The sequence below is a fragment of the Theobroma cacao genome, chromosome 9 (genome assembly GCF_053813885.1).
Source record: "Theobroma cacao isolate CCN51 chromosome 9, ASM5381388v1, whole genome shotgun sequence".
NCBI lineage: Eukaryota > Viridiplantae > Streptophyta > Magnoliopsida > Malvales > Malvaceae > Theobroma > Theobroma cacao.
In genome coordinates, this window is record NC_142647.1 from 46639529 (window position 1) to 46663520 (window position 23992).

The following is a 23992-nucleotide window of genomic DNA, read 5'->3' on the forward strand; positions in this document are numbered from 1 at the left end:
TGAGATAAGTCACTGATTTTTTTTATGAGTAATAATAGATACTTTAAATATAAAAATGATGAAATGTTTACAATATCATTTTAAGTTTTGACAACAACATATAATTTAAAAAAATGAATACGGTCAAATTTATTTTTATATCATGTTTTAAAATTTAATTATGTCATTTTATTTCAATTTTATTACTATAATTTAAATTTCGTTGATTTTTTTTAAAACATATAGAATGGTAGTAACATTCTATTAATGTAAATGGAAATTTTTTATTAATTTTATTATTTACGTAAAAATATCATTGAATAAAAAACATAGTGACAATTTAATATTAATCTATTATATAATAATAGTCAATTTGACTTTAATCCATTTAAAAGATGCTTTATTTTATACTTTTACTTCATCAAATTTATACCAAAGTGTAAATAGAAGAAAAAATTCCTAATATGTTTGATTAGACTAAGAAATATTTAATATGATTTGGTATAAAAGCATAGTACATTTTAATTTTTTTTTGAAAAGGTTAAATATTTTAATTTCTACCTTAAAAAATAACAATTGAAACTGTATGTAAAAAATTCCATTAAGGCATTAGACATTCTTCGTAAATCATTACTGTGAGGGTGTCCGCAGAATATCGCACCTATTTTGTACAAAAAGAAAAATCCCGTACAGGAAAATTCCAAGTTTCACACTCCAACTCGGACGAGTTCAAATCGCTGTCTGACAAACCGACTACTGAGTCAGTACCACTTTCTCACGCGAGATAAAAGAGGCCGTTGTTCACTCCTATTAGGGCTCTCTATCTCTCTCTCAAACCTCAAAAATCTCAGAAGAAATTTTCAATGGCGGTTATGAAACCCTAACCAGGTATCTCTCTCTAAGGTTCTTCCTCATAATTAATTTTTATTCTCAAAAAATTAAACTCTTAACTCCTTATTCCAAAATTAAATTTTCATTCAATAATTTTTTTAAAAATCGTCGATTTATTTAATCTTTATTTATAACTTCTTTGAAAGGATCTGCACGAGCCCTAGATTATTCAAAACTCAAAAAACGAAGCCGAATTGGTTTCTTGTTACGGGAAAAAATAGGTTTTCTGGAAACCCTAGGGAGCTGTTCGGAAACAAGGTTAATCAAATCCAGGTCTCGATTCGATCTGTAATTGGGTCGATCGATCAATGGAGCCTAAGGTACCGAGGCCTAGAGGTAGGCCGAGGAAACGTAGGAGACCGGAAGAAGAAAATGAAAGTGTCGCTGGTGATTCGAAATCTAATAATTCCAAAACTAAAAAGCGGGCGTTGGTGACAAGATCCATGGCCCTCGTAGGTCGATACGTGTTCAAAGAATTTGGGGAAAATGTTTTTTTAGGGAAGATTGTTTCCTATGATACAGGTTTGTATAGAGTAGATTATGAGGATGGTGACTTTGAGGATCTGGAAAGTGGGGAGCTTCGCGAATTGATTCTAGAAGAGTCATATTTTGATGATGATTTGAGTAGAAGAAAAGTTAGATTAGATGAATTAGTGTTAAGCAGGATTCTAAAGAAGCAGAGTGAGTTGGAGGAGGAAAAGAAGAAAGTGGAAGTTTTAAAAAAAGAGGTTGATGGTGTGGAAACTTCAGCTTTAAGTGAGTTGAGTGGTGGAATGACAGTCGAGAATGATGATGGGGAACAGCTTGAAGATGATGCGGATTCTTCAAGTGATTCCTGTGAGCATGCATGCGATAGAGATTTGTCCTTGGAGGCTGAGGTGCCGGTTATTCCACCCCCAATGCTGCCTCCTTCTTCAGGAACAATTGGTGTGCCAGAGGAATGTGTTTCACATCTGTTTTCTGTTTATGGTTTTTTAAGGTCGTTTAGCATCATTTTGTTCTTGAGCCCGTTTGGGTTGGATGATTTTGTGGGGTCATTGAATTTCTCTGGTCCTAACCCGTTATTGGATGCCATTCATGTTTCTTTGATGCGGGCATTGAGTTGTCATCTTGAAACAGTCTCTTTAGAAGGCTCAGAGCTCGCATCAAAATGCTTGAGGTATGTGTATACGTTTTCACACATCATTAGGTAATTAGGTTTTAGTATAATTGGGATTTTTTATGGCAAAATGTTTTTCTCCATGATCTACAATACTGCTATTTTTCTTGTTAATCTGAGGTGGACCTTTAGCCCTTAAAAATTGAAAGAAAATCAGCATTTGTTTCCAATCCTCATGCTTTTGGGTGATGAAAACTGCCAGATTCTTATAATAATATAATTGTTACACTTTTTCCTCCCATTTTTAAAGCAACCAAGTGTGGTTTTGATCTCTCCTTAAAACAGAACAGATGTTTGGACTTCAAGGCATCATAATACCCAGCCCCAATCCCAACGCCCTCCCTCCCCCAACCCCCCTTCCAAAAAAAAAAAAAAAAACCAAAAGAAGTAACATGCTTGCTTAATTCATCAATAGAAATTTAAAAAATAATTGTTACATTCTTTATCTGCAGGTGCCTTGATTGGAGCTTGCTCGATACACTGACTTGGCCTGTTTATTTGGTCCAGTATTTTATGGTAATGGGATTTGCTAGAGGACCTGAGTGGAAAGGATTTTATGAAGATGTCTCTGAGAGAGAGTACTATTCCTTGCCTGTGACCAGAAAGTTGATGATTCTACAACTCTTATGTGATGACATATTGGCATATGCAGAGCTGAGAGCTGAAATTGACATGCGTGAGGCAACAGAAGTGGGAACAGATCCTGATGCAGTTGTGATTGATCCTCCTGAAAATGGGCCTAGAAGGGTTCATCCTAGATATTCTAAAACTTCAGCATGCAAGGAGAGAGAGGCAATGGAGATCATTGCAGAAAGCCATGAGGTCAAGTCATCTTCTAGAACATATTCTTTGGGTTTCAGAAGTGCGGTAGGGAATGCTGGTGTTGATGCTGATGTGGATGGAAATAGTGATGATTGCCGTCTTTGTGGCATGGATGGGACATTGCTTTGTTGTGATGGGTGTCCATCGGCATATCATTCGAGATGTATAGGGGTCATGAAAATGTACATACCTGAAGGGGCCTGGTATTGTCCAGAATGTGCAATTGATAAAATGGGACCAGCAATTACAGTAAACACATCACTTAGAGGAGCAGAACTTTTTGGTGTTGATTTATATGGGCAAGTCTTCTTGGGTACTTGTAATCACTTGCTGGTGTAAGCTTTTAAACCTACTATTTCTTATTCCACTTTTCTACACTAGTAATATTTCCTGTTTGTCAAGCTCAGGTCAACACATTCTTGTCTGTGACTTGAAATTGTTCTCTGATGATTTTATGTTCTATTATTTAATTGTCAGCATATTTGAAGAGTGTTTCATCATGTTAAGTTGCTTGTTCATGTTCTTTCATCCTTTGACTTAAGTTGCTCTCTGATGCCTCCTTTTCTGATTTGGATTAGTTATTCACTGTTTCTAAATTTTTATTCACAATTTCAAATTGATAATTGCAGGCTCAAGGCTTCCCCTGACACTGAGTCATATCTCAGATACTACAATCTGAATGACATTCCAAAAGTCCTCCAGGTGCTTTTTTCATCCATTCAACATAAAACATTATACTTTGATATATGCAAAGCCATTATACACTATTGGAATATCCCAGAAAATCTATTCTCTCCACTTGAAATGGGTGGCAATGTAGCAAATAGAAAGGAACATGCAAAGATTTCTACTAGATCACCTCTGCCTTCTGGAAAGGAAAGTCACAAATTTTTGGATTCAGTTGATGCTGAGAATACAATTAGTTTCAGTGGAAGCAATGTGGGAGTTTCCTGTCCAGATTCTTCTGTGGATGCAATGAAACAAGCTGACCTTCCTGGCTTTTTGAGCAATAGTGGGACAATGGGAGGGAAGGATTATCCTCCAATGAATAAGAAGCTATCTGAGCAAATTTATATTGAGTCTGCCATGTCTGCTGCTTCGGCTAGCCAGCAAGCTGCATCTGATGTTACCCACCAAAGCTTAGTTGACAGATCAGGTGTGATAGATCATAATTCATGTGCCTCGGGGGGAAACAGTAGTGACAGTTATGGTGGACCAGTAAATAGTATCTATTTTCAAGCAAATATGTTCTGCCGGAGCATAGCAGGAAATCATGTTGGTATTGCAAGCGATGCAAGAAATTCAACAGTTGATTATACATACATGGGGATTTCTTTTAAACCACATGTTTATGTAAATCACTATATTCATGGGCATTTTGCTGCTATTGCATCTGCTAAGCTGGCTGTTCTTTCATCAGAGGAAAGTCAGGTTTCTGAGCTAAACAAATCAGGCAGTGCCAGAAAAGTCACATCTACAAGTAACATTTTCTTGCAAATAAAAGCTTTCTCATTGGCAGCGTCACGATTTTTCTGGCCAAGTGCTGAAAAGAAGTTGTTGGATGTTCCAAGGGAAAGGTGTGGCTGGTGTTATTCTTGCAAGGCCCCTGCATCAAGCAGGAGAGGATGCATGTTAAACTCTGCTGTCTCCACTGCCACTAGAAGTGCCAATAAGATCCTTATTGGCCTTCCTATTTTAAAGAATGGAGAGGGTAGTCTTCCTAGTATTGCGACATATATTGTATACATGGAGGAGGGTTTACGTGGTTTTGTAACTGGCCCATTCTTAAGCCCAAGTTATCGGAAACAATGGCGTTCAAAAATGGAAGAAGCTTCAACATGTAGTGCAATAAAAGCCCTCTTGCTTGAAGTGAGTTGTACAAATATTTTTAACTAATTTCCTTCTTATTTATCTGCTGTAGCACTTTATCTTGATTTCCCCCGATTTTTTGTGGTCAAGATTTTCTGGCATACTGTCAGCCTGATCTTTTGTCACCTTTACATAAAAGTTTTTTTTCCCAATTGTTTCTTTAGGTTTTACTTTAAATTTGGATTATTTTAGGACTTTAACCGATGTGGTAGGTGTGAGCTTATTTACCTGTAGATTATTAGTTTTATCATGTTCTTTAACCAATTTATAGTTGGTTTCTTACTAATTTAAACTTTGGATTAATAGGTTATGAGAACCATAATAGTTTCTACAATTGTTATCATTCATTTCTTCTTTGCAGAACATGCTTGGTTTGCAGTTAGCCTGTCTGTCCTCACTTTTATCCACTTCTCAATGACTTATAGTTTAGGAAGGCCATAGACATATTAATTGTTTTGCTCCCTCTTCCTTTCCTGCTATATCACTTTGTCTCTATTTGTCTTTGGTTGTTAAAATATTTATATAGCATCCTTTGGTTTCCATCTCTCAATTACTAATTTAGACTTTTTTGCAACCCTTGTGTCCTTGTAACTTATTTGAAGTAGTAAGCTAATGCGTGTAATTTGATGAGATGCCATTTGCTGTATTCGGTACTCGTTCCAGATGTACTAGATATATTGGTTACCATTATGGATTTATCATTGAGAATACATTCTCTATATTTTGGTTGATGTGGTTTATGGTTTCCATTTTCAGCTTGAGGAAAACATCTCCGTTATTGCTCTTTTGGTGGACTGGATCAAGCTAATGGATGATTGGTTAGTAGACTCTTCTGTGATTCAAAGCACTTCATTCACTGTGGGATTGCCACAGAAACGTGGACCAGGTGGAAGGCGGCGTAGGAAACAGTCTGTTGCATCTGAAGTTACAGCTGACGACTGTGATGATAAAAGTTTTGATTGGTGGCGTGGCGGGAAGTTATCAACCCATATATTCCAGAAAGCCATTTTGCCTGGCTCAATGGTTAGAAAAGCAGCACAACAAGGTATCTTTGGTGTCTATGAGAGACACAAAGTTCAGTTTTCAACTTTATAATAGTAAAATTGGTGAAAGTGAAGAAAATAACAGAGTTATTATTTCATGACTTATTAGGTGGCGTGAGAAAGATTTCTGGTATTAATTATGTTGATGATTCCGAGATTCCTAAACGAAGTAGACAATTAATTTGGAGAGCTGCAGTTGAAAGGAGTAAGAATGCTGCACAGCTTGCACTTCAGGTTTGTCATTAAATTACTATGTTTGAATGAACCATTCCTTGCAATATTCTGTGTGTACATCATACTTGATTATCAGGAAGTCTAACAAAATTGAACTGGGCTTTGGATCAGGTTAGATACCTAGACCTTCATGTGCGATGGAATGATCTTGTACGTCCTGAGCATAACATTCCGGATGGAAAAGGTACAGAGACAGAAGCATCTGTTTTTAGAAATGCAATTATCTGTGATAAGAAATCCGTGGAAAACAAGATCCAATATGGAGTTGCTTTTGGAAATCAAAAGCATCTTCCTTCACGTGTCATGAAGAACATAATTGACATCGATCAAACTGAAGACAGAAAGGAGAAATATTGGTTTCTTATAACACACATCCCTTTATATTTGATCAAAGAATATGAAGAAAAAATGAGTAATGTGGGTTTGCCATCAGTTAAGAAGGCATCCAGTGAGTTATCTGAGTTACAAAGAAGGCAGTTGAAAGCTTCCCGTAGGAATATATTTGCTTATCTGACATCCAAGAGAGATAAGTTGGAGAAGTGTTATTGTGCTTCATGTCAAATGGATGTTTTACTGAGGTAATTATCTTATACTTTGTTCATGTTATTTTTGTTAATATTCAAATTTCTGTTTTCTCCACCTGCTTGCTTTAGGCTTATTTATCATTTTTCTTATTCGATCAAGCAGGAATGCAGTCAAGTGTGGGACTTGCCAAGGTATGCTAATCATTCATTAGAATATCTTCGAAATTATCTTTTCTATTGAAAGTCAATATTCCTCAGTTTTATCTTGGGGTTCCTAAAATTATCTTTTCTAATATTTTTCAGCATCTATCTATGAGAATTAAGTTCATAAATTCATGTAGCTTGCTAGGCTCTCTGCCTAATTTTTTTTCTGCATAATCCAGTTGTACTTATTATTTTTGCAATTAACTTATAAACTGAAAAATACAAGCAATCCTTTTATAAGTAATCTAGGAGAAAGGTAGCCCGGGTAGGGTCCCCATTATTTATAGGTCTTTATTTGTTTGTATGTGTGTAATTGACTTTTGATATTTTCATTGTATGTTCATTTTCTATGCAACATTACAGGAAGTTTGCACTTTGCATGTTTGAGGGATGTGCTGCCTGCAATTTTGGGTTTAGGTTTACATTTTTCGGTGAAGGAAGTGATTTTATTGTGAAATAGTCTCGTCAGATAAATAGTACCATTGTGAGAATTTCATGCTAACGTTGCATTATATAAGTGATCATCCTATCCTGTTTAATAGTATTGGTGGGCTTTAGATATAAAAATTTATCAAGAGCTGCATGATAAATGAATCTAAACAGCAATTAGTTAGTAGCTTCATGAGTGGAAATAGAAAAACCTGAAATCTGAAACTGTCTTATAACTTTCTTGTGACTCTTCTAGCAGTTGACTAATTTATGAGCAGTCTTGGGCCATGGGAAACTTGTCCCTATGGTTTATTCTGACAGTGAATTTGTTTTTTTCTTGGAAAATTTGGAGTCAGGGGAAAAGGATATTAATTGATGATCACCTACAAGCAGTTGCTTCTGAAAATTCATAGTTTACTTGGGCTGAAAGTGATAAGCATATATCTGGTCCTTATTGGGTCAACCAGATAGCCATCCAAACCCATTTATTTCCAGTGTGTGAAAAATGAAAATGTGAGAGATAAAGGCAACTGAGTAAAATATCTACATTTTTGCAACAAAATTAGCAACCTTCCAATAGTGAATGCAGTTTGTTTTTTCTATGTGGGGGCCTTTATGTTTATTGTTGCAGAGTATGATTTGTGTTTGAATGTTCTGTCTGGATAATTTTGTTTTGTCATTTTGTGATCAGGTTATTGTCATCAGGACTGTACTTTAAGCTCAATGCATATGAATGGGAAAGTTGAGTGTTTGATCATTTGCAAGCAGTGTTACCATGCCAAAGTTCTTGGTCAAAATGAAATCAGTACCAAGTCTCCTATTATTCCCTTGCCCTTGCAAGGGCGAGACTGTCTCAGTGCACCAGCAGTCACCAAGGGCATGCAGGTTAAAAGTTCTGCTCAACCCATCAAACCACTGGCCTCTATCAGAAGTAAGGAGAATTCAGTCAGAATTCAGGAAAGAAGTTCTGATACTAAGCAATCTGCTTCTCTTTCTGGCTTAGCAACCAAGCGGAGTAAGTTGTGTAATTGGGGGGTCATATGGAGGAAAAAGAACAGTGATGAAACTGGAATTGACTTCAGACGTGCAAACATTGTCGCAAGGGGTGGTTCAGATAACCACTTTTTGAAGCCTGTTTGTGAGCTGTGTGAACAACCCTATAATTCTGATCTAATGTATATTCACTGTGAAACTTGCAGGAGTAAGTATATTGTAGATCATTAGTGTCAATTTTTTTTTAAGTTTTTGCTCTTAGAAATGTTCTTTTGGTTTTTTGTTTATGATGAATCTCTGTGATCATTGCAGAGTGGTACCATGCTGAAGCTGTTGAACTTGAGGAGTCAAGGATTTCTGATTTGGTTGGATTCAAATGTTGCAAGTGTCGAAGGATAAGAGGACCTGAGTGTCCTTACATGGATCCTGAGCTTAGAGAGCAAAGGCGCAAGAAACGACTTGGAAAGCCTCAGAAACAGGGTCAAGGAAGTGTAGTATTAGACTCTGATTTTGGAACTATTTCCAACTTTAAAGAGTGTAAACCCATCACTCGTAACGTTTCTACAGAGCATGAGCTTGTATCAGCTAATGATCCTCTTCTTTTCTCCCTTTCAAAAGTTGAGCAAATAACAGAGAACAATTCAGAAGTGGATGTTGAGTGGAATACTGCTTCTGGCCCCGGGCTGCAGAAATTACCTGTCAGAAGGCATGTGAAGCGGGAAGAAGTGGATGGTCATGCTGGGGGTGATCTTGGACATGTTGAATTATCGTCATGGCCTGAACCTAGTAATTATACGGAGCCCAAGGAGGATACGTCTCTTACTTTTGCAGAATGGGATGTTTCTGGCAATGGCCTTGAAAGTGAGTTGCTATTTGATTATGAAAGTCTTAACTATGAGGATATGGAGTTTGAACCACAGACCTATTTCTCTTTCACTGAGCTGCTAGCATCTGATGATGGTGGTCAAGTCGATGGACATGATGCAACAGGGGATGGGTCAAGAAATTTGGAGAATGCATCTGGTTCAATTTCACAGGATGGAGTCCCTGAACATCGTGGAACCGATACCTTCAGTAGTCAAGTGGAACCCATGATATCTGAGAACTCTGATGTCAATGCACCGCATTGTCATGTGTGCCTTCAGAACAACCCAGCCCCTGAGCTTTATTGTGACATTTGTGGGTTTTTGATGCACAGTCATTGTTCTCCTTGGGATGAGTTGTCATCTTCAGAAGGCGGCAGCTGGAGGTGTGGCCGATGCCGAGAATGGCGCTAGTTTTCAGATTGTCTGCTGTATCTGTTGGTTTAAATCTTTGGAGGCGAAGTGAGCCCCTGGCTACATTTTGTTATTATCAGACCGGTCATTGAGATTGTACATTGATGGAGGAAACAAAGTCCCAATGTCCCATAGCTGTGGTTTCTCGAGGCCAAGAAGCTTCTGCCGATTTTGCAGTGGCTTTCCTCTGATTGGATCAGTGTGGCTCTTTTAGACATCAAAAAGTAGACCATTCCAATCCTTTGGCCCGGATGGTTGGTTTGGTGAGAGATGCATTGAAGAGCAAGTTTTGGATGGATTGTTTTCTACATCAATTCTAGGGAAAAAGAGGGGTTTTTTTTTTATAAGGTCTCTGATATCTACGTAGATCTTGACAGATAAGCAAAAGCTTTTTTTCTTTGTTGTGCTTATCTGATGGGCATTATTGTATAAAATCAAAGTCAAAGTATTGTCTCAAAAATTTAAAGATAAACAAGGATTTAAGATGTTAGACTTCAATGGAGCCTTCTTGTCCCTTTCTTTCTTTACAAGAGCCTTGCAAAAGAAGCCCTCGCCTAACTTGATGTTAGTGTTAACATACACCTGTATGTACGCTATGGGCAATGGTACCGTCCATTACGTTCTCTCCATGGCTTAGACTACGCTCCTGAGCTTGGAGCAAAGACCACGTAACGGAGTTACAGCATCGAGGCCTCTTTGCACCCCATCTCTTTGCTTCAGCATCTTTCTCTTTCTCTCTATCTGCCCTCCACGTGGTTAACTCTGACCTCTTTGCACCCCTCTTTCTCTCCCTTTGCTGCAAATCTTTTTTCTTTCACTCTCTCTGCCCTCCACGTGATTAACTCTGAAAGCCCCACTGAGACTACCTTTTTTACTTATGCTATAGATATCAAGTGTTGGAGATCCGTTCTTCTAACTCAAAAACATATCATAACAAGAAATTTATATTTTATATATTTAAAATCTACTTCATCTCTTGTATAAAATTCGTGATATTAAAAGTGAACCAAAATCCTTTTAATCGAATGAGCAATTTTTTTGGGACCAAGCCCTTAGATTTCGTTGCTTGGTGATTTTTTTTCGAATGTATCCTTCGAACTTCCCGTGGCGGAAGAATCAAAACTGAAAATGATACTTGGTTCACATTAAAAACAAAGTTACATCTGATCAAAATCCAAATGTTCTTTTCTCCTCACTATACTTTTTATCTTATTAAAAAAATATATTGGATTGACAAAACGAATACACCGTTACAACCGATCCTAACTTCATGCCATATCTTACATGCTACGACATCGTACTAGAGAAACCAATCCGGTAAATCTGGGAAGAAAAAAATATGAAGAAAAAGAAAACCCTCACCCCCCCATAAAGACACTGAAAAAGGGAAAAAGAAAAGGCTTTAAAATTCTTTTTTTTTTAAAAAAAAGAAACTCACCAAGGCACAATATCATTGCGCAGAAAGAATTACAAAATCCCGACCAACCCTTCTTCACTAAGCCGACAACATATTTAGCTCATCTGTGATCCCGCCAGCCCTTGCATCATGATTGATTTCCATATACACCTCCTAATGTGAGGGCAAATGGGTGGGCCCGCTGTATAAATCAAGGTTCATTGTACATTGAACAAATCTTCACATTCAGTCATCTTCAGTTTCATCCCAGCAAACCGGCTAGTAGAGCAGCAGGATCGTTCGCCGGTATTTGTGGGGTTGGTTGAGCTGCAGGAGGTGCTGGTGGTGCTGCTGCTATTGGTGCCTGAGGAGCTGCTGGAATGCTAACCAATTGTTCCTTGATGAACTCCTTCAACCTGCAGATCAAATATAAGAAAAATCTGCCAATCCAAAGAATTTAAAGTAAACTTGCTTGGTGTGATGTTTAGCTACATACTCAAATGTTAACGTAGGATCGCCAGAAGCAAGTGTCATTCGCAACTGGGTTCTGTCTGCTGGATCTGTTTCAATTCTGACCTGAATATTACAGAAGGATAGGCTGTAAGCGACTGTTACCAGACTTTAATGCAGTTCAAGCTCATGGATAATCTCCAAGAGTGCAACTTATAATACTAGATTTCTCTACATATGGAATTTAATTAGGGTGGCCAACTAAGATAAAGGCATGGAAAGGGGCCAAAGCAAAAAAAGAACAAAAAAAAGAGGAAAAAAAATTCAGAACAAATTGAGCATCTATTCAAATCAGAATATATGTGTAATGCGAAACCAAACAGATCAAATGACTACCAGACGAGGAACAATAGCATAAGATTAGTTCCTTAGGTGTCATCATGTCATTCAAATTTATCACCAAGCTACATCATTACAATAAGATAGTCATATAGCTTTAACAGTATATTTCTTACCAAACAAAGCATGGCACGTGTACTCTCCGAGTAGAAGGTGGTGCTTGCAACTAGATTATTAGGATTTGGATCCTGAAACAGAAAATTGAACGGTGAAAAATGCCTACATAAATGGCAGAAGGGTTTATTCAAATGAAAACACTTACAAGCCCTGGAGAAATCATTAGCCGGAAACTGTTGAGTAGATTTGCCATTTCTGGAAGAGGCATTGGTCTTACACCTCTAACCTGCACAATTTATAGCAAATGGTCACATGGAGTCAGGGAGTGGTAAAAACAAGCCAGAATGCACAGAACAAGACTCATTATAAAATGCGTGTTCAAACTCCAACACACATCTGCGGGTGATGGTGTGTCTACACTGTATATGAAACATGGTATTGCACTCTCCAATAATAAAAAAAGGATAAACATGGGGACTACTAACCCACCAATAGCAAAGTATAATTAAGCTAAAGAATGCAACTGTTCATATTAATGTAAACCCCCCCCCCCAAGAACAAAAAAAGAAAAAAAAAAACAGGAGGCAGCAATATACATACAACTTCCTGAAGCTTCAATGGTGGTCCTGAAAGTGATCTCCATTGAGGGAAAAACTCCTCAGCAGACACTGATATTGGCTGAAGAAATTTATTCAACACAGCAGGAAGGCGAAGCTTGACATCAACCTGTAAAAGGTAATAATAAGATCTCTGACATAGTAAATTAACCAGCCCATAGTGTTTTAACAGTATATGATATGTCATATATCTGCAAGTACCATATTGGTTGCAAACTTGTAGGAGAAGTCGAGAACAGCTACATCCCGGCTTGGCCGGAGATTTACAACCTCAAGTGGGCATTGCACCTAAACAATCCATGGGAAAAACAATAAAAATGATAATAAAAAAGAAAATGAAAGGGTAAGATGACCAAAAAAATTCATCAATAACCATTAATCAGTAATAATTACAAGCACAATGAATCCTTTGCACCTGTGCTCGAGGAGGTATAGTGTCAGGCACTAACGAAAGCTCCATCTTTAAATGGGCAGGAGGCAATATTAGAGCCTGAACTGAAACGAGAGGAGCTGTATTTTTGTTTCCCAAGAAAAGAACAAGGCGTCCATGATGAGCTCGCCACTCTGCTTTAATGCCAATCTGAAGTCATGTTCCGTGAGAAAATCAGAACTTTTGGAAGCTTCTAAAAGAGTCTTAATACCAATTTGAAAAACCAAAATAGTATCCTAGAGAATAACCTGAGGAAATAATAGAGTGGCAGATAACAAAGACTAGAGAACATGAAACGTAAAGTGTTCATACCTGAATGTAAGGATCCTCATATAGAACGCCACTATCTTTCAGGCATAAAGCATGAAATCTTTCAGCAATATTTCCTATTGGCTGCAGATGCAAGTAGTAAAATCAACCAGTAAAACTTATAATAACACTGCAACATTTATTAGAAACATCATGCAAATTTAATAATGACTAAACTTTTTAATGTCTGTTAGGAAAAATCTGTTGCACTGCACTCAACAGTTTATTGTGGGGTATAGCAACAATTCAGTACACTGAAAAGAATTGGAAAAAAGCTCTCTACTAAAACTAAAGGATTTGTTAAGAGAAAAAGGGGGAATTATAATCAAACAATAAAGAAACTAAGAACAGATAGGCAAGACATAACATTGGCAATAACAGCTGAAAAGCATGGGGAACAACTTTTCCTAAGGTGGCAGACAATAATACAATCCCCCAAAATTCATCTTCTTTACAAAACACCAGGAGAAAAACATTGCTTTCTTTTTGATAATAGATAAAAGAAGAGAGAACTAAAGAAACAAAGCTGTGCCCCAGCACAAAAGCAGCCAGCAACCCATCAACTAGAAAAAGTGAGGGATGGAGTCATCAAAAACTGCTGCATAATTTTTTAAGCAGTGGGTTAGAGTTGGTCTAACAAGGTGGCATCGCAAATAAAATTTCCCAGTTTTTTTCCTCACCATGAGTAGAACAGTAAATCACAAACAACTTGCTTTGTTATTGAAAATAAACCACATCAAGGTTCTACTCTCATTTTTGAATTTGGAAGAAGAGATTTGGCCATGGGTAAACATTACAATATGAGAAGCCATTACCTGAACCGTATTTGTCTGCTCTTCTATAGCAACTATGGCTGAACCATCCACTGCATCTGGACCACCTTCCAATCCGGAGACAGAATTGTGCTCAGATTGAACAGTATCACCAGGAGGGCCTTCAATAGCCAGTGGGGCCAAAAGATCACCAAGGAGATCTGCTGAAGGAGGTTGAGGATCTACTTTGCTTAAAATCCCATTTTCGTGAGACAAAGCTAGGTCTGTTGAACTATGATCCTGCCAAGATAACCAAATACATATTAGTCCAAATAAGACTTGAAAAAATGCAATATATGTATGTATGTTTGTGTGTGTCAAAAACCTAGAACGAAAGTAGCCACTAGAATTCAAAAAGAACTAACCTCATCACTGGTCATGCTGGGCACCTTTACAAGTGTAAGCGCGCCAACAGGAACTGGTGGTGGTGCCCCATTAGCAGGGAGTTGATCAGTTACGACTAGAGCATTTGATGTTTGCTGTTGAGCACGCAACTTGATAGCACTTTGCTCTGCAGCGTCAACCTCAGCATCTTCTGCCTTTTTGATCAACGCAGACTGTAAATTGAGGACAAGAACACAGTTAACCATTGCTTGAATCAAGACATACATAGGCTACCTGCAACTAAATGCTGGAGCAGGTAGGTTCTAAATGAATATTTGCAAAGTACACACACCTGACGTTCAGGAAATTTAGGCATTTCAGCCAATATATCCATTAGAGCAGCACCTTTCTGACTTAATGCAAAATATTCAACAGCTCGTTGTTGTATCTCGGCATCAATGCAACTCTCATATCTGAGTTACCAATTCCAAAATTGTGTTAAAGCAAATCACATTACTTTAATGGTAAAAAACCGAATATTTTCAAATTTCAAACAGATTATAAATGAGATTTGACCAATCAGAGAGAAAAATATGCAAAAGTAAATCTTACTTATTGAATATTGCGCAAATCTGATTTTGCAGTTCTTGATCTGGTGGTTGACCGTGCATTAAGATCTTAGCATAAGCCGATAAAAGAATAGGAATGGTAGTAGTCCTGAAACATGATATCCATTATAAGATACGGAAAATAATAGAAAAGCAAATATTAACCAACCAGAAGGGATCAATGTTTAAAGGCTCTTACGATACTGTAGGAAGCTTCTCATGTATGATGCTGAAGATTTCTTTAGGACTACACCCAGGCCGTCTACCCAGAAGGTGGCTGTATTCTCCAAGAATATAAGCACTGACCTGTTCGATACATACAAATTCCAAAACACTTTTATATCTCTAACCCTGATATATATGTGTATGCATGTATGTATGTATGTATGTATGTATGCATGTATATATATGTATCTAAGTAATTTAGTGCCAAACAAAATCAAAATTTTAGAAGTGATTAAAATGAATAAATGAAATCTGATTAAATTTGCTTAATGAACAAACAAGAGAAAAGCTCAGCCATACTTAATGCAGCATGGTGCACATCTATGTTGCTCGGACTCGGCATTTTTTGCTACCTACCCGTGTCAACATGATGCACTACCAACAAGGACACGGGATATGGGTCAGATTTGGCAGACATGCTGAGCAAGTAATGGCACGAATTGGGCTAAATCGGTTCGATCATCACCAGAAATCTAACATAGTGTCAAAGACTTAAGCACCTGGACAGATATGGTGCAGCAAAAGATCCTGATGGGTACAGAGAAAATTCTAAAAACAAGAAAAAAAAAGAGGGATTGGAGATAAAGATGAGTCCAAACATGTGCAGCCAAAAGTAGTTTTTCCTAAAAGGCCAGTCGTCATCCTCAATGAGAATCATGGCCATTTGAGAACCCATTCCTCAGATGAGAGCAGGGGAACTGAATGGCCAATCCAAGTGGCAGAGAAAACAATGAAAAAATATAATATATTTTACCAATTATTATTTAATAAAAATTAAAAGGGGAACTTGAGTCTTCTGTTGGGCCTCCCGGTATTTATAAGTGAGAACTAATATGGGCTGGTCCAGGCATACTAAACATCACAATATTAGTAGTAGAACTTGGGCCTTTTTATTTGTTTTGTGGGCCTCGATTGCTTGGCTTTTATTTTTCTTTGGGACCCAAACATAACACTTTTTGTTAACCAATTTCATAATATAATTGTAGGCCTAGTAATATCAGTTAAGGAAAGGATTAAATTACTGACATTAAAGTATACAAGCAATAAGGGCGGAATATAGTATAATATAATATAATAATATAACACACACACACACACACACACACACACACACACATTTATATAGACGAGTCCTTGTACCTGTATCCTAGTTATTGACCCCTAGTCCACATATCCCAAATTTAGAACAATTCACAGATAAGACACTACACATACCCGTACTGACACTCTCACTTGAGTCAAAGCAACATAGAAGCACATACGTAAAATCAGTCAAAAAATGCCAATGCCCGCAAAATTTGAGAATAAAATAACCCTATAATTGGCATTGAGTGATGATAACGAATCAACTATGCTAATTCTGTTGACAATCACTTGTAGAGAGGTAAGCCGTAATATAACCATCATTCTTGACAGGTAAAAATCTCCAAAGGACTCCAAATATGTTGAGCCTAATGCCTGAACGAAAAAGTGAAGCTAAAAGTTTACTGCCATTCAAAAAATTAGTATGAAATGGTCAAACCATCCACATGCACCAAACACTACTCTCCACACCCACACAACTCATCTGGCAAAAAGACTACATATTATACAAACCTTGACCATTGTCTCGTGTACAGCAGGCTTGTCAAGATACTCTTTCACCTTTGCAGCTGCATAAGGCTGGTCATAAACATAAAGTTTCAGCCCAAAAATCAACAAATGAAGAAGAATATTTTAATGTTATAAAAAGCGGCACTATTTGTGTTAAAGACTTTATTGATCACCTGTAGGTCCTCGTTGTTAGTAACAAATTGCACAACACGGAACCATATGTCATCACTAATAAAATCTCCTGCCTTGTCAATCAACTGAAGGATCACATCCACATACCTGCGAATGGGAATAATAACTAATCATTTGATCAAGTTAGCATACACAATAGAAAAGAAAACTCCGAGTTATGAAATTTCCATTCTCAAACATATCCGCTAGTATCCTGATTTCACCAACATTCTTACCAAGACAAATCAGGAGCAAACTTCTCTGCAAGAATGGCAGCCTTAAGAGACAATTCCTCACGCATTGCAAAATCAGCTGTGCTCAGATACTGATAAACAGATGACAGTCAGGGATGTTCTCATCTTGTGCCTCAGCATTTCAATAGTTATACAGAAAATAAATTATTCAAGGAATCATACAAGGTAATAACTTTTTCATGTTCAAGACTTTAATACCTGCAATAGTTCTTCAACAATGTCCTTTGCATTTGTTACATCACACATACCATAAAGCAAATCAAGAGCACGCCTACGGATACTGCAAATTCCAAATTGGAATTAGTCAACAAAAATGGATCTTAGGAAAATACAATTTGATGCACATATAATTGAGTTTACATGATAGAAGTTACGTGCAATACTGCTTACGGCTGTAAAAGCCATTAATATAAATATGTCGAGAGTAAAGGCTTTAGACATAATGTAGTTTTCTGATTTGAATAAAGTGACACTCTTGTAATGTGAATAGTCAGATGAGGAAGTCAAAAACAGACAGCAATCTAAGGTGATTTCAAAACTTTTCAACTGCATAAGCAAGAATTTTTACAAACACTCTTATCTTAAACACTTTGGCAGTTAAAGAACCAGCATACACCACTTTGGCACATCTAATATGTGGCCAAATAATGGATGTTACCCAGATTTGAGTCTGAATATTAATGATTCACAAAAAAGAATCATCGCAAAAACAATTTAAACGGCATCAATTACTCAAAAAGACTGCAAAACCAAGAAACTCAACCTGATATCAGGATCCTTCAATGATGTGATGATCTGCGCCTGATGTCTTTTGATAATATCTTGTACATCAGTAACCATTAGCATCCTAGTCATATTTTCCTGCAACAAAGCATTTAAAAATCTAAAGTAAATCATTAAGTTATAGGTAACCATCTTGATTTGGCACACATGAACATATTTGCTACTGCTTGAAGATATGATCAACTGAAAAGAAACTAAGTAAATATGTTAACTTACCAAACCAAGATATCTAATATTTGGTTCGCGAACAGCTATGAATTTCCCAAGAAGGGCAACACACTGAGACATCATCTCCTTTTCAGCATCAAGATGCATGACCTGTAATAAGGACAACAAATGCACAACACAATGTAAGAAAGAAGAGTTCAAACATGCTTGATAAATTAGAACAGTTGCATATGCATATGGTTGTAAACTTTATATGACGTGTACAAGTGCTCGGACAGGGACTGGGAGAGGGGTGATGTAGCTTACAAATATATCATAATAAAGAGGCAAGGAATAATTTGTCCAAGAAATGTAACATCATCCAGTAAGTGGACAGTAGGTTGCTACTTCGAAACCATTCTGTTTTTCTTTCTGCATGTGCATGTGCAGAGTGAGATGCATCATCATCTGTATACCATATGATAATACCTCATATACATACTTACAAATGGACAGAAAATGTATGTGTGGATGCTAAAAAAACACAGAATGTTTCTGGTCCTATAATAAAAAACATGAAACCCATCTAAAAAAACCAATTTTGGTGAATTTAAGCAAAATTTTCATACATGAATCAATTTGATTTTTTGGCAGACTAAATTTTTCTATAAAGTCACGTGTCAAAAAATTCCTTCGATAATAAATTTCACATGCTAAAACCAGAGCTCAGTAGTAAACTCACGAGAGCAAGGGCTTCAAAGAGGACTGCATGTGATGCATTGTTCTTATTAACATTTTTCACGACATCAGTTCCCATTAATATCCGTTGTAAGACCTGAAGTCAGTATTCAAGTTCCATCAATATCAAAATATAATCTTAAAAAAAACAAAAGATGAAATATATGGGAAAGTTTAAACCTCAAACAAAGTTCTTCTGGTGTTTGGATCTTCAATGGTAGGAAAATACTGGAGGGCCCTCATTGTCTTAACCTGTTATAAAAAAAAAATAATAAACATCAAGATGAGCTTTACCAAAAATGAGTCGATGATAATTACAAATAACCAAAGTCATCCACTCCAAAAATGAGATAGGAAAAAAGTTGGTCACAATTACTAGCAGCCTAGTAGAAAACAAATCCAAGAGAGAAATAAAGGAATTATTCACTTAGAACATATACAAACTAATCAGACCAGGCCCATAACTTTTTTCTGAGCTTGGCATCAAATTCGTAGAAATTGTAAGAGTGAAACAGAAGGACAAACCTGAAGCCAGGGAGATGGGATACCATAGTAAGTATATTCCTGTGGAATATCTTGGTTCCTCGCAAGGCGCTCTAATGTTTTAACGCACTTTGGAAGGCAAGTCCAATATGCTTCATGATTATTTGATACCAAAGCAACAAGAAGGCTCATAGAAGAGGTCAAAACACCAAGATCACGCTCATCTAAAAGCTGCGACATCCGATCCGCCCTAAAACATAGGGCAAGAAAAGCAATTCAAAATAAGCACAACTAACATCATAAAACAGCCAGTTGGGATTAAACTTTTAACATTATAGCATACCAGCCATCAACATTGACAACATCAGGATTTTTCCTATATAAGCGCAGCAAACATAATGCAGCTTTTTTTCGTACAAGTGGTCTGCAGCTGCTAGAAAGCTGGAATAACAGATTTTATCAGTGTTAATTATTTTCTAAAAAAAGCAGTTGAACTTAACAAGTTTCTGGTTGATCTCACAAGTAACTTTTGAACATCAGGTGCCAAAGACTCAGCAAATTCTCTCCCACCAATATTCCCAACCTACAGAGTCAATTCAAGAAAAGGTTAAATGTAAGGTTAAAGGAGGTGATGCTCTGAATGTGAGGACGATGACATGCAACCCTAAGCAAAGGATAAGAATAACAACATGGAGCTGAGCAAAAAACCAAAAAAGAATAACAACACAGAAAACCTTAGGTGTCCATAAATCACCCCCAAAAAAGGTAACAGAAGAGTGACCAGAAGATCAATAACAAAAAACGTTACAGACTAATCTATCAAAAAAAGAAAAAAGGCTAAAGACTATAAAGCAACATCCAAGGCACAAAGCAACAAAACACTGAGTTCCATTTGGCATGAAATTAACAAATAAAAATAATAGAATCACCTATTAGAGATCCAGGAACAAAGAGCTACAATATAAATTACAAAGTAATGAACAGTACATAGAAAAGTGAATAAAACTTCTCTAGAGAAAAGAGAGAAAAGAAAAAAGCAAACTCTCAATCATATGTCACAGACTAAATCCTACTTTCCACATGCATCTCCATTAAGTTTGTAGGGTACCTGTTTGACGTTGTAAATCAGAAACAATTCTATCCCATTCTAATTATGTGGATGACGTACAGAAGCTCAAGCAGTTTCTTTTTCCCTTACCATAGTTAATGCTAGGCACTGGAAAGTCTCATTTCGACCAATTATATCATTGCGTACGGTGTTGATTGCTAGTCTCAGAAAATCATGATTCTCATTGAGCAAACATGATGTCACAATGTATCCAACCTGCAGCCAATTATAGGAGAATATAAGTTAAATAAACCACAGAGAAAAATACTTGTGAAAATAGAGAAAATGGAAATGCACAGATTTCAGTATCAACCATTCACAGCATGAGAACTATTATCTTTTATTGACTAGATAACCCAATAAGCTCAATTCTGTGAAAAAGTTGCAAGAGTACCCGATCCATATTTTATCCAAGCTTCCATAATAAATCCTTTATTTGATATCATACAGCCCCATTCAAATACTGTCAGAGATTGGGATGCTATACTATGATGGTTAACTATACTGCTTAGACAGTATCAACACTTGCCAGCTTTATTGTTGCAGGAGACTTGTTACATGTAGCAATAATTGATACGAGTATAAAGGATAAAGCTTTCATGGTACTACAGATTCTAAGTAGTGAAACAAAGCTGAGACATCTCAACATGTTATTTTGTTAGCTCTTTATACATTTAAGTTTTCATGGCCCTTTTCTTGTCTTTCTTTCTTAGGGGAAAGGAGGAAATGATTATAACACTTTAGGCCATTGTTATACAACTTTTCAGGTTTTGTCTTCTTTCAGGCTCTTGAGCAGGATGTCATTTGTAAAGAATTAGTCCAATAGGTTGTGCCCTCCATTGAGCGTCTCTTAAATGCGCTACTACTCATAATAAAAGAAAAACAAAATGAATCGTACCTGCTTTTCTGGATACTTTGGTGCAGATATCAAAGAAACAGCTTCCATGTGACCAAAATCAACATCATAACCCAGCATGTAAATATAAAGCATTTTCCAAACATATTTCTTCTTCTCATATGGACTCAATCCCTGTCAGAAGAACATGAACTTTGAATAAGAAACTGCACATTCCTCTCGGTAAGACACTAAAAGGACCTACTCACTTGTCACCTAAAAAGGCACTAAAAGGTTCCAATTAAGAGTTTCTAGAGTGAATGACAGTGTTTGGAAAAATTTGGCTCTAGGATTTACTTTTCACACGAAAGAATGAGCTAAACTCCTCCCTAATAGGTGACTACAAAAGCAACTAATAAAAAAAGGAAAATTCATATAATAACAAGGCTGCTTACTTGGAGCTGGAGACTCAGTTGAAATTCACCCAACAGCCCTAATGTAGACAAATATAAAGATTCCTGAATAACAGAGTGCATCCCTATATTCTAGCATGTTCAAAGCTGGAGCAAACACTCAATGTGAAAAAAGCAAATGAAATTTGGGTTCCTTACTGTGACTAGAATTGATTTGTATGAATCTCCATGAGAATCAAAGACAACAAAACTATTAAGATGATGATAATTTGAAAATTATGGAATAAAATTTCCCGATAAGGCAAAAGCTTTAAGAAACTTGGTGGTATACAACTTGTGAGCACAAAAACAAAATACTATAAAATTTAACTACTGTCAGAGGAAGGGGAACAGAGAAAGTTCATCAGGTTGAGAAGTTTTGTGTTTTTACCTTCAAAATTGAACATGATAGGGGAATGTAAATGGAAAAAGCCCATATAAGGACCACATAAGAATGTGCCCACAGGGGGAAGGTTAGGAGAGATGGAGGAGAAACAGAGACACTATAAATCAAAGGCTCCAGGGACCTCGTCTAACTATCAATAAAAAGCCAGATTTATAAAATCCAAATAAAAAGGAATATAAATATTTGCAATCAAACATGCCAGGGAATTGATAAGTTCAACAACTTTATCGAAACACATCTTAGTAGATTATATCCTCACTAACCTATACAATTTTAAAATTTTAACAACATAGTTCAAATGTTTGGCTTGTTAAACATGATTCCGCATGAACATACAATCAACATAATCTTCCTCGCCTCACAGCTGAACTGGTGAGCACTGACTCTTCAAAAGGATTCCAGGAACTCATTCAGCAGTCAGATTGCGGAAACTTCTCACAAGAAACTTATTTAATTCCAACTGGTCAATATATAGTCTATTCTCTTAATAATTGTGATAGGCTTCTTCAATTAGAATATTGAAATGCTACAGACTGACGGTGCCTACTACGGTACTATGGTATATACACATTTCGAAGGTTCAATACTACGCTAATGGCCTTCAACTGGAAACTCAAGTTGTATGAGTTTCTCAGGACTAGCAAGCACCATACTATCTAATAACACTGAGTGGAGTTTTGCTTAACATAGGATTCGCAAAAATTGTTAGAATTCTTCAGGAATGAGATCCAATACTACCACTAACATTTCAAATGGGGCTACCGCATAGGTTTAGTCAGAAGAAATGTGACTGTAAAAGCTTATAAAGATAGTCATTTTTCTCATTCATACAGCAGCCATTACTGTTCTGAAACGATGTGGAACTCTGTTCCTATTAAAATTATGAGAAATTTATTTTTTTGTAAGCTGGGCATATATAGCCTACCCCCATCGAAAAATTGACACACTTTATAGCGTTTACAAATGCATAAATTTTTAATCAAAAAGTTATTATAGACGTAATTAGCTAGTTTTTTAATTTAAAAAATTAAAAAGAAATTAGCTAACACAATGATAAACCCTAGCTTAACTTAGCTCACAATTTGCGCTCACAAAAATTCAAAATACCAACAACATCTAATTAACAAAAATAATATAAAATAAAGTTCACCGTTTTCTATATTAAAAACAAATTCTACTGGAAGCACTTAAAACTTAAAAGTAAGTCCGATCGTTTTCTAAACATGGCATTTAGATTAAAAAAAAACCTTGAAAAATTTTTCTCTGAACTCCTAACCTTTTCATTTTTGAAGCGAGTACGGACGTTGCCGAGCTCTTTATCGACACGTAATCGTTCTTGCTCTTTGTTCTGGCAATTTCGAATGTCGCTAATGAAAACCGAGAGCCCTCTCATCCCGTGCATTGCCATCCCGCTTGACCGATCAGATCCACCTCTTCTTCCTTTTGGATCTGCCTCTCAATTGTCCAGATCTTTCTCTCCTTTCTTTCAACGGCAACGGCGAAATCGATCCCGCATATAGAAAAAAGAAAACAAAAATTTGAAGGCAAAAATGAGGTGTGGAAAACCAAAATAGGAAATTTCGAAATGGAATTGTAAAAGAAAGGAGGGGAAAATATTTGGTTTGATCTAAGGAGAGAAAGAGAGAGAAAGGGACAAGGTGGACTGAGGAACAAAATTTGGAAAAAGCCGTCGTAAGGAGCTGGAGACGACTTTTATTTTACTCATTTATTTTAATTTCTTAATTACCTTCTCTCTTTTCTTTTAATTGAATTTATCCGGGTCGGGTTCCAAATTTGCGGTTTTGGTAGAATGGACTTGGGCCCACAATTACTCCTTTCATTTTGAAAATTTGAATCCATTTACCTTGGGTTTTCACTTTGAAGGCCTAGTGGACTGCCGATATTGTTAACTTGGATTTATTTGCTTAGCATTTTGTGATTACTATTATATTTGCTAGAATGAAAAGACAA

At 36.7% G+C, this 23992-nt stretch overlaps 2 protein-coding genes across 4 annotated transcripts; one reads left to right on the forward strand and one right to left on the reverse strand.

Annotated features, from left to right (window-relative positions):
* Window positions 1-693: 693 nt before the first annotated feature.
* Window positions 694-9922, forward strand: LOC18590413 (PHD finger family protein). 3 transcript variants are annotated; one of them, XM_018127730.2, is made up of 10 exons: window positions 694-867; window positions 1017-2029; window positions 2482-3186; window positions 3481-4720; window positions 5477-5765; window positions 5873-5997; window positions 6109-6575; window positions 6685-6713; window positions 7846-8355; window positions 8460-9922. In XM_018127730.2, exons 2-10 carry the CDS (start codon window positions 1179-1181, stop codon window positions 9422-9424), a joined length of 5181 nt encoding a protein of 1726 aa, XP_017983219.2. In that variant the 5' UTR covers window positions 694-867; window positions 1017-1178; the 3' UTR covers window positions 9425-9922. The 3 variants fall into 3 exon arrangements, with proteins under 3 accessions (XP_017983219.2, XP_007015971.3, XP_088665903.1); XM_007015909.3 differs by lacking the exon at window positions 694-867 and having other exon boundaries at window positions 904-2029; XM_088809777.1 differs by lacking the exon at window positions 694-867 and having other exon boundaries at window positions 1890-2029; window positions 2537-3186.
* A 666-nt stretch (window positions 9923-10588) lies between these two features.
* LOC18590414 (AP-2 complex subunit alpha-1-like) lies at window positions 10589-23735 on the reverse strand. Its single transcript, XM_007015913.3, has 27 exons — window positions 23298-23735; window positions 21227-21358; window positions 20419-20544; window positions 19741-19803; window positions 19564-19661; window positions 19263-19470; window positions 18918-18989; window positions 18742-18834; window positions 18069-18170; window positions 17833-17930; window positions 17268-17349; window positions 17052-17140; window positions 16818-16923; window positions 16648-16713; window positions 15026-15132; window positions 14831-14935; window positions 14571-14691; window positions 14260-14451; window positions 13898-14134; window positions 13086-13166; window positions 12759-12923; window positions 12545-12631; window positions 12327-12452; window positions 11932-12012; window positions 11786-11857; window positions 11317-11396; window positions 10589-11236 (listed from the first exon to the last, which is right to left on the reverse strand). The coding sequence occupies exons 1-27, from the start codon at window positions 23427-23429 to the stop codon at window positions 11083-11085; spliced, it is 3075 nt and encodes a 1024-aa protein (XP_007015975.3). The 5' UTR covers window positions 23430-23735; the 3' UTR covers window positions 10589-11082.
* Window positions 23736-23992: the final 257 nt, after the last annotated feature.

Bases quoted from the DNA above. Each gene is read 5' to 3' on its own strand.
- LOC18590413 (XM_018127730.2), top strand. From the start codon at position 1,179: ATGGAGCCTAAGGTACCGAGGCCTAGAGGTAGGCCGAGGAAACGTAGG. The intron at 5,766-5,872 runs GTATCTTTGGTG...ATGACTTATTAG, and splicing joins TAGAAAAGCAGCACAACAAG to GTGGCGTGAGAAAGATTTCT. The intron at 6,714-7,845 runs GTATGCTAATCA...TTTTGTGATCAG, and splicing joins CAAGTGTGGGACTTGCCAAG to GTTATTGTCATCAGGACTGT.
- LOC18590414 (XM_007015913.3), bottom strand. From the start codon at position 23,429: ATGGCAATGCACGGGATGAGAGGGCTCTCGGTTTTCATTAGCGACATT. The intron at 18,835-18,917 runs GTTTAAACTTTC...TACTGACTTCAG, and splicing joins CCAGAAGAACTTTGTTTGAG to GTCTTACAACGGATATTAAT. The intron at 14,936-15,025 runs GTAAGAGCCTTT...ATCATGTTTCAG, and splicing joins GAGAAGCTTCCTACAGTATC to GACTACTACCATTCCTATTC.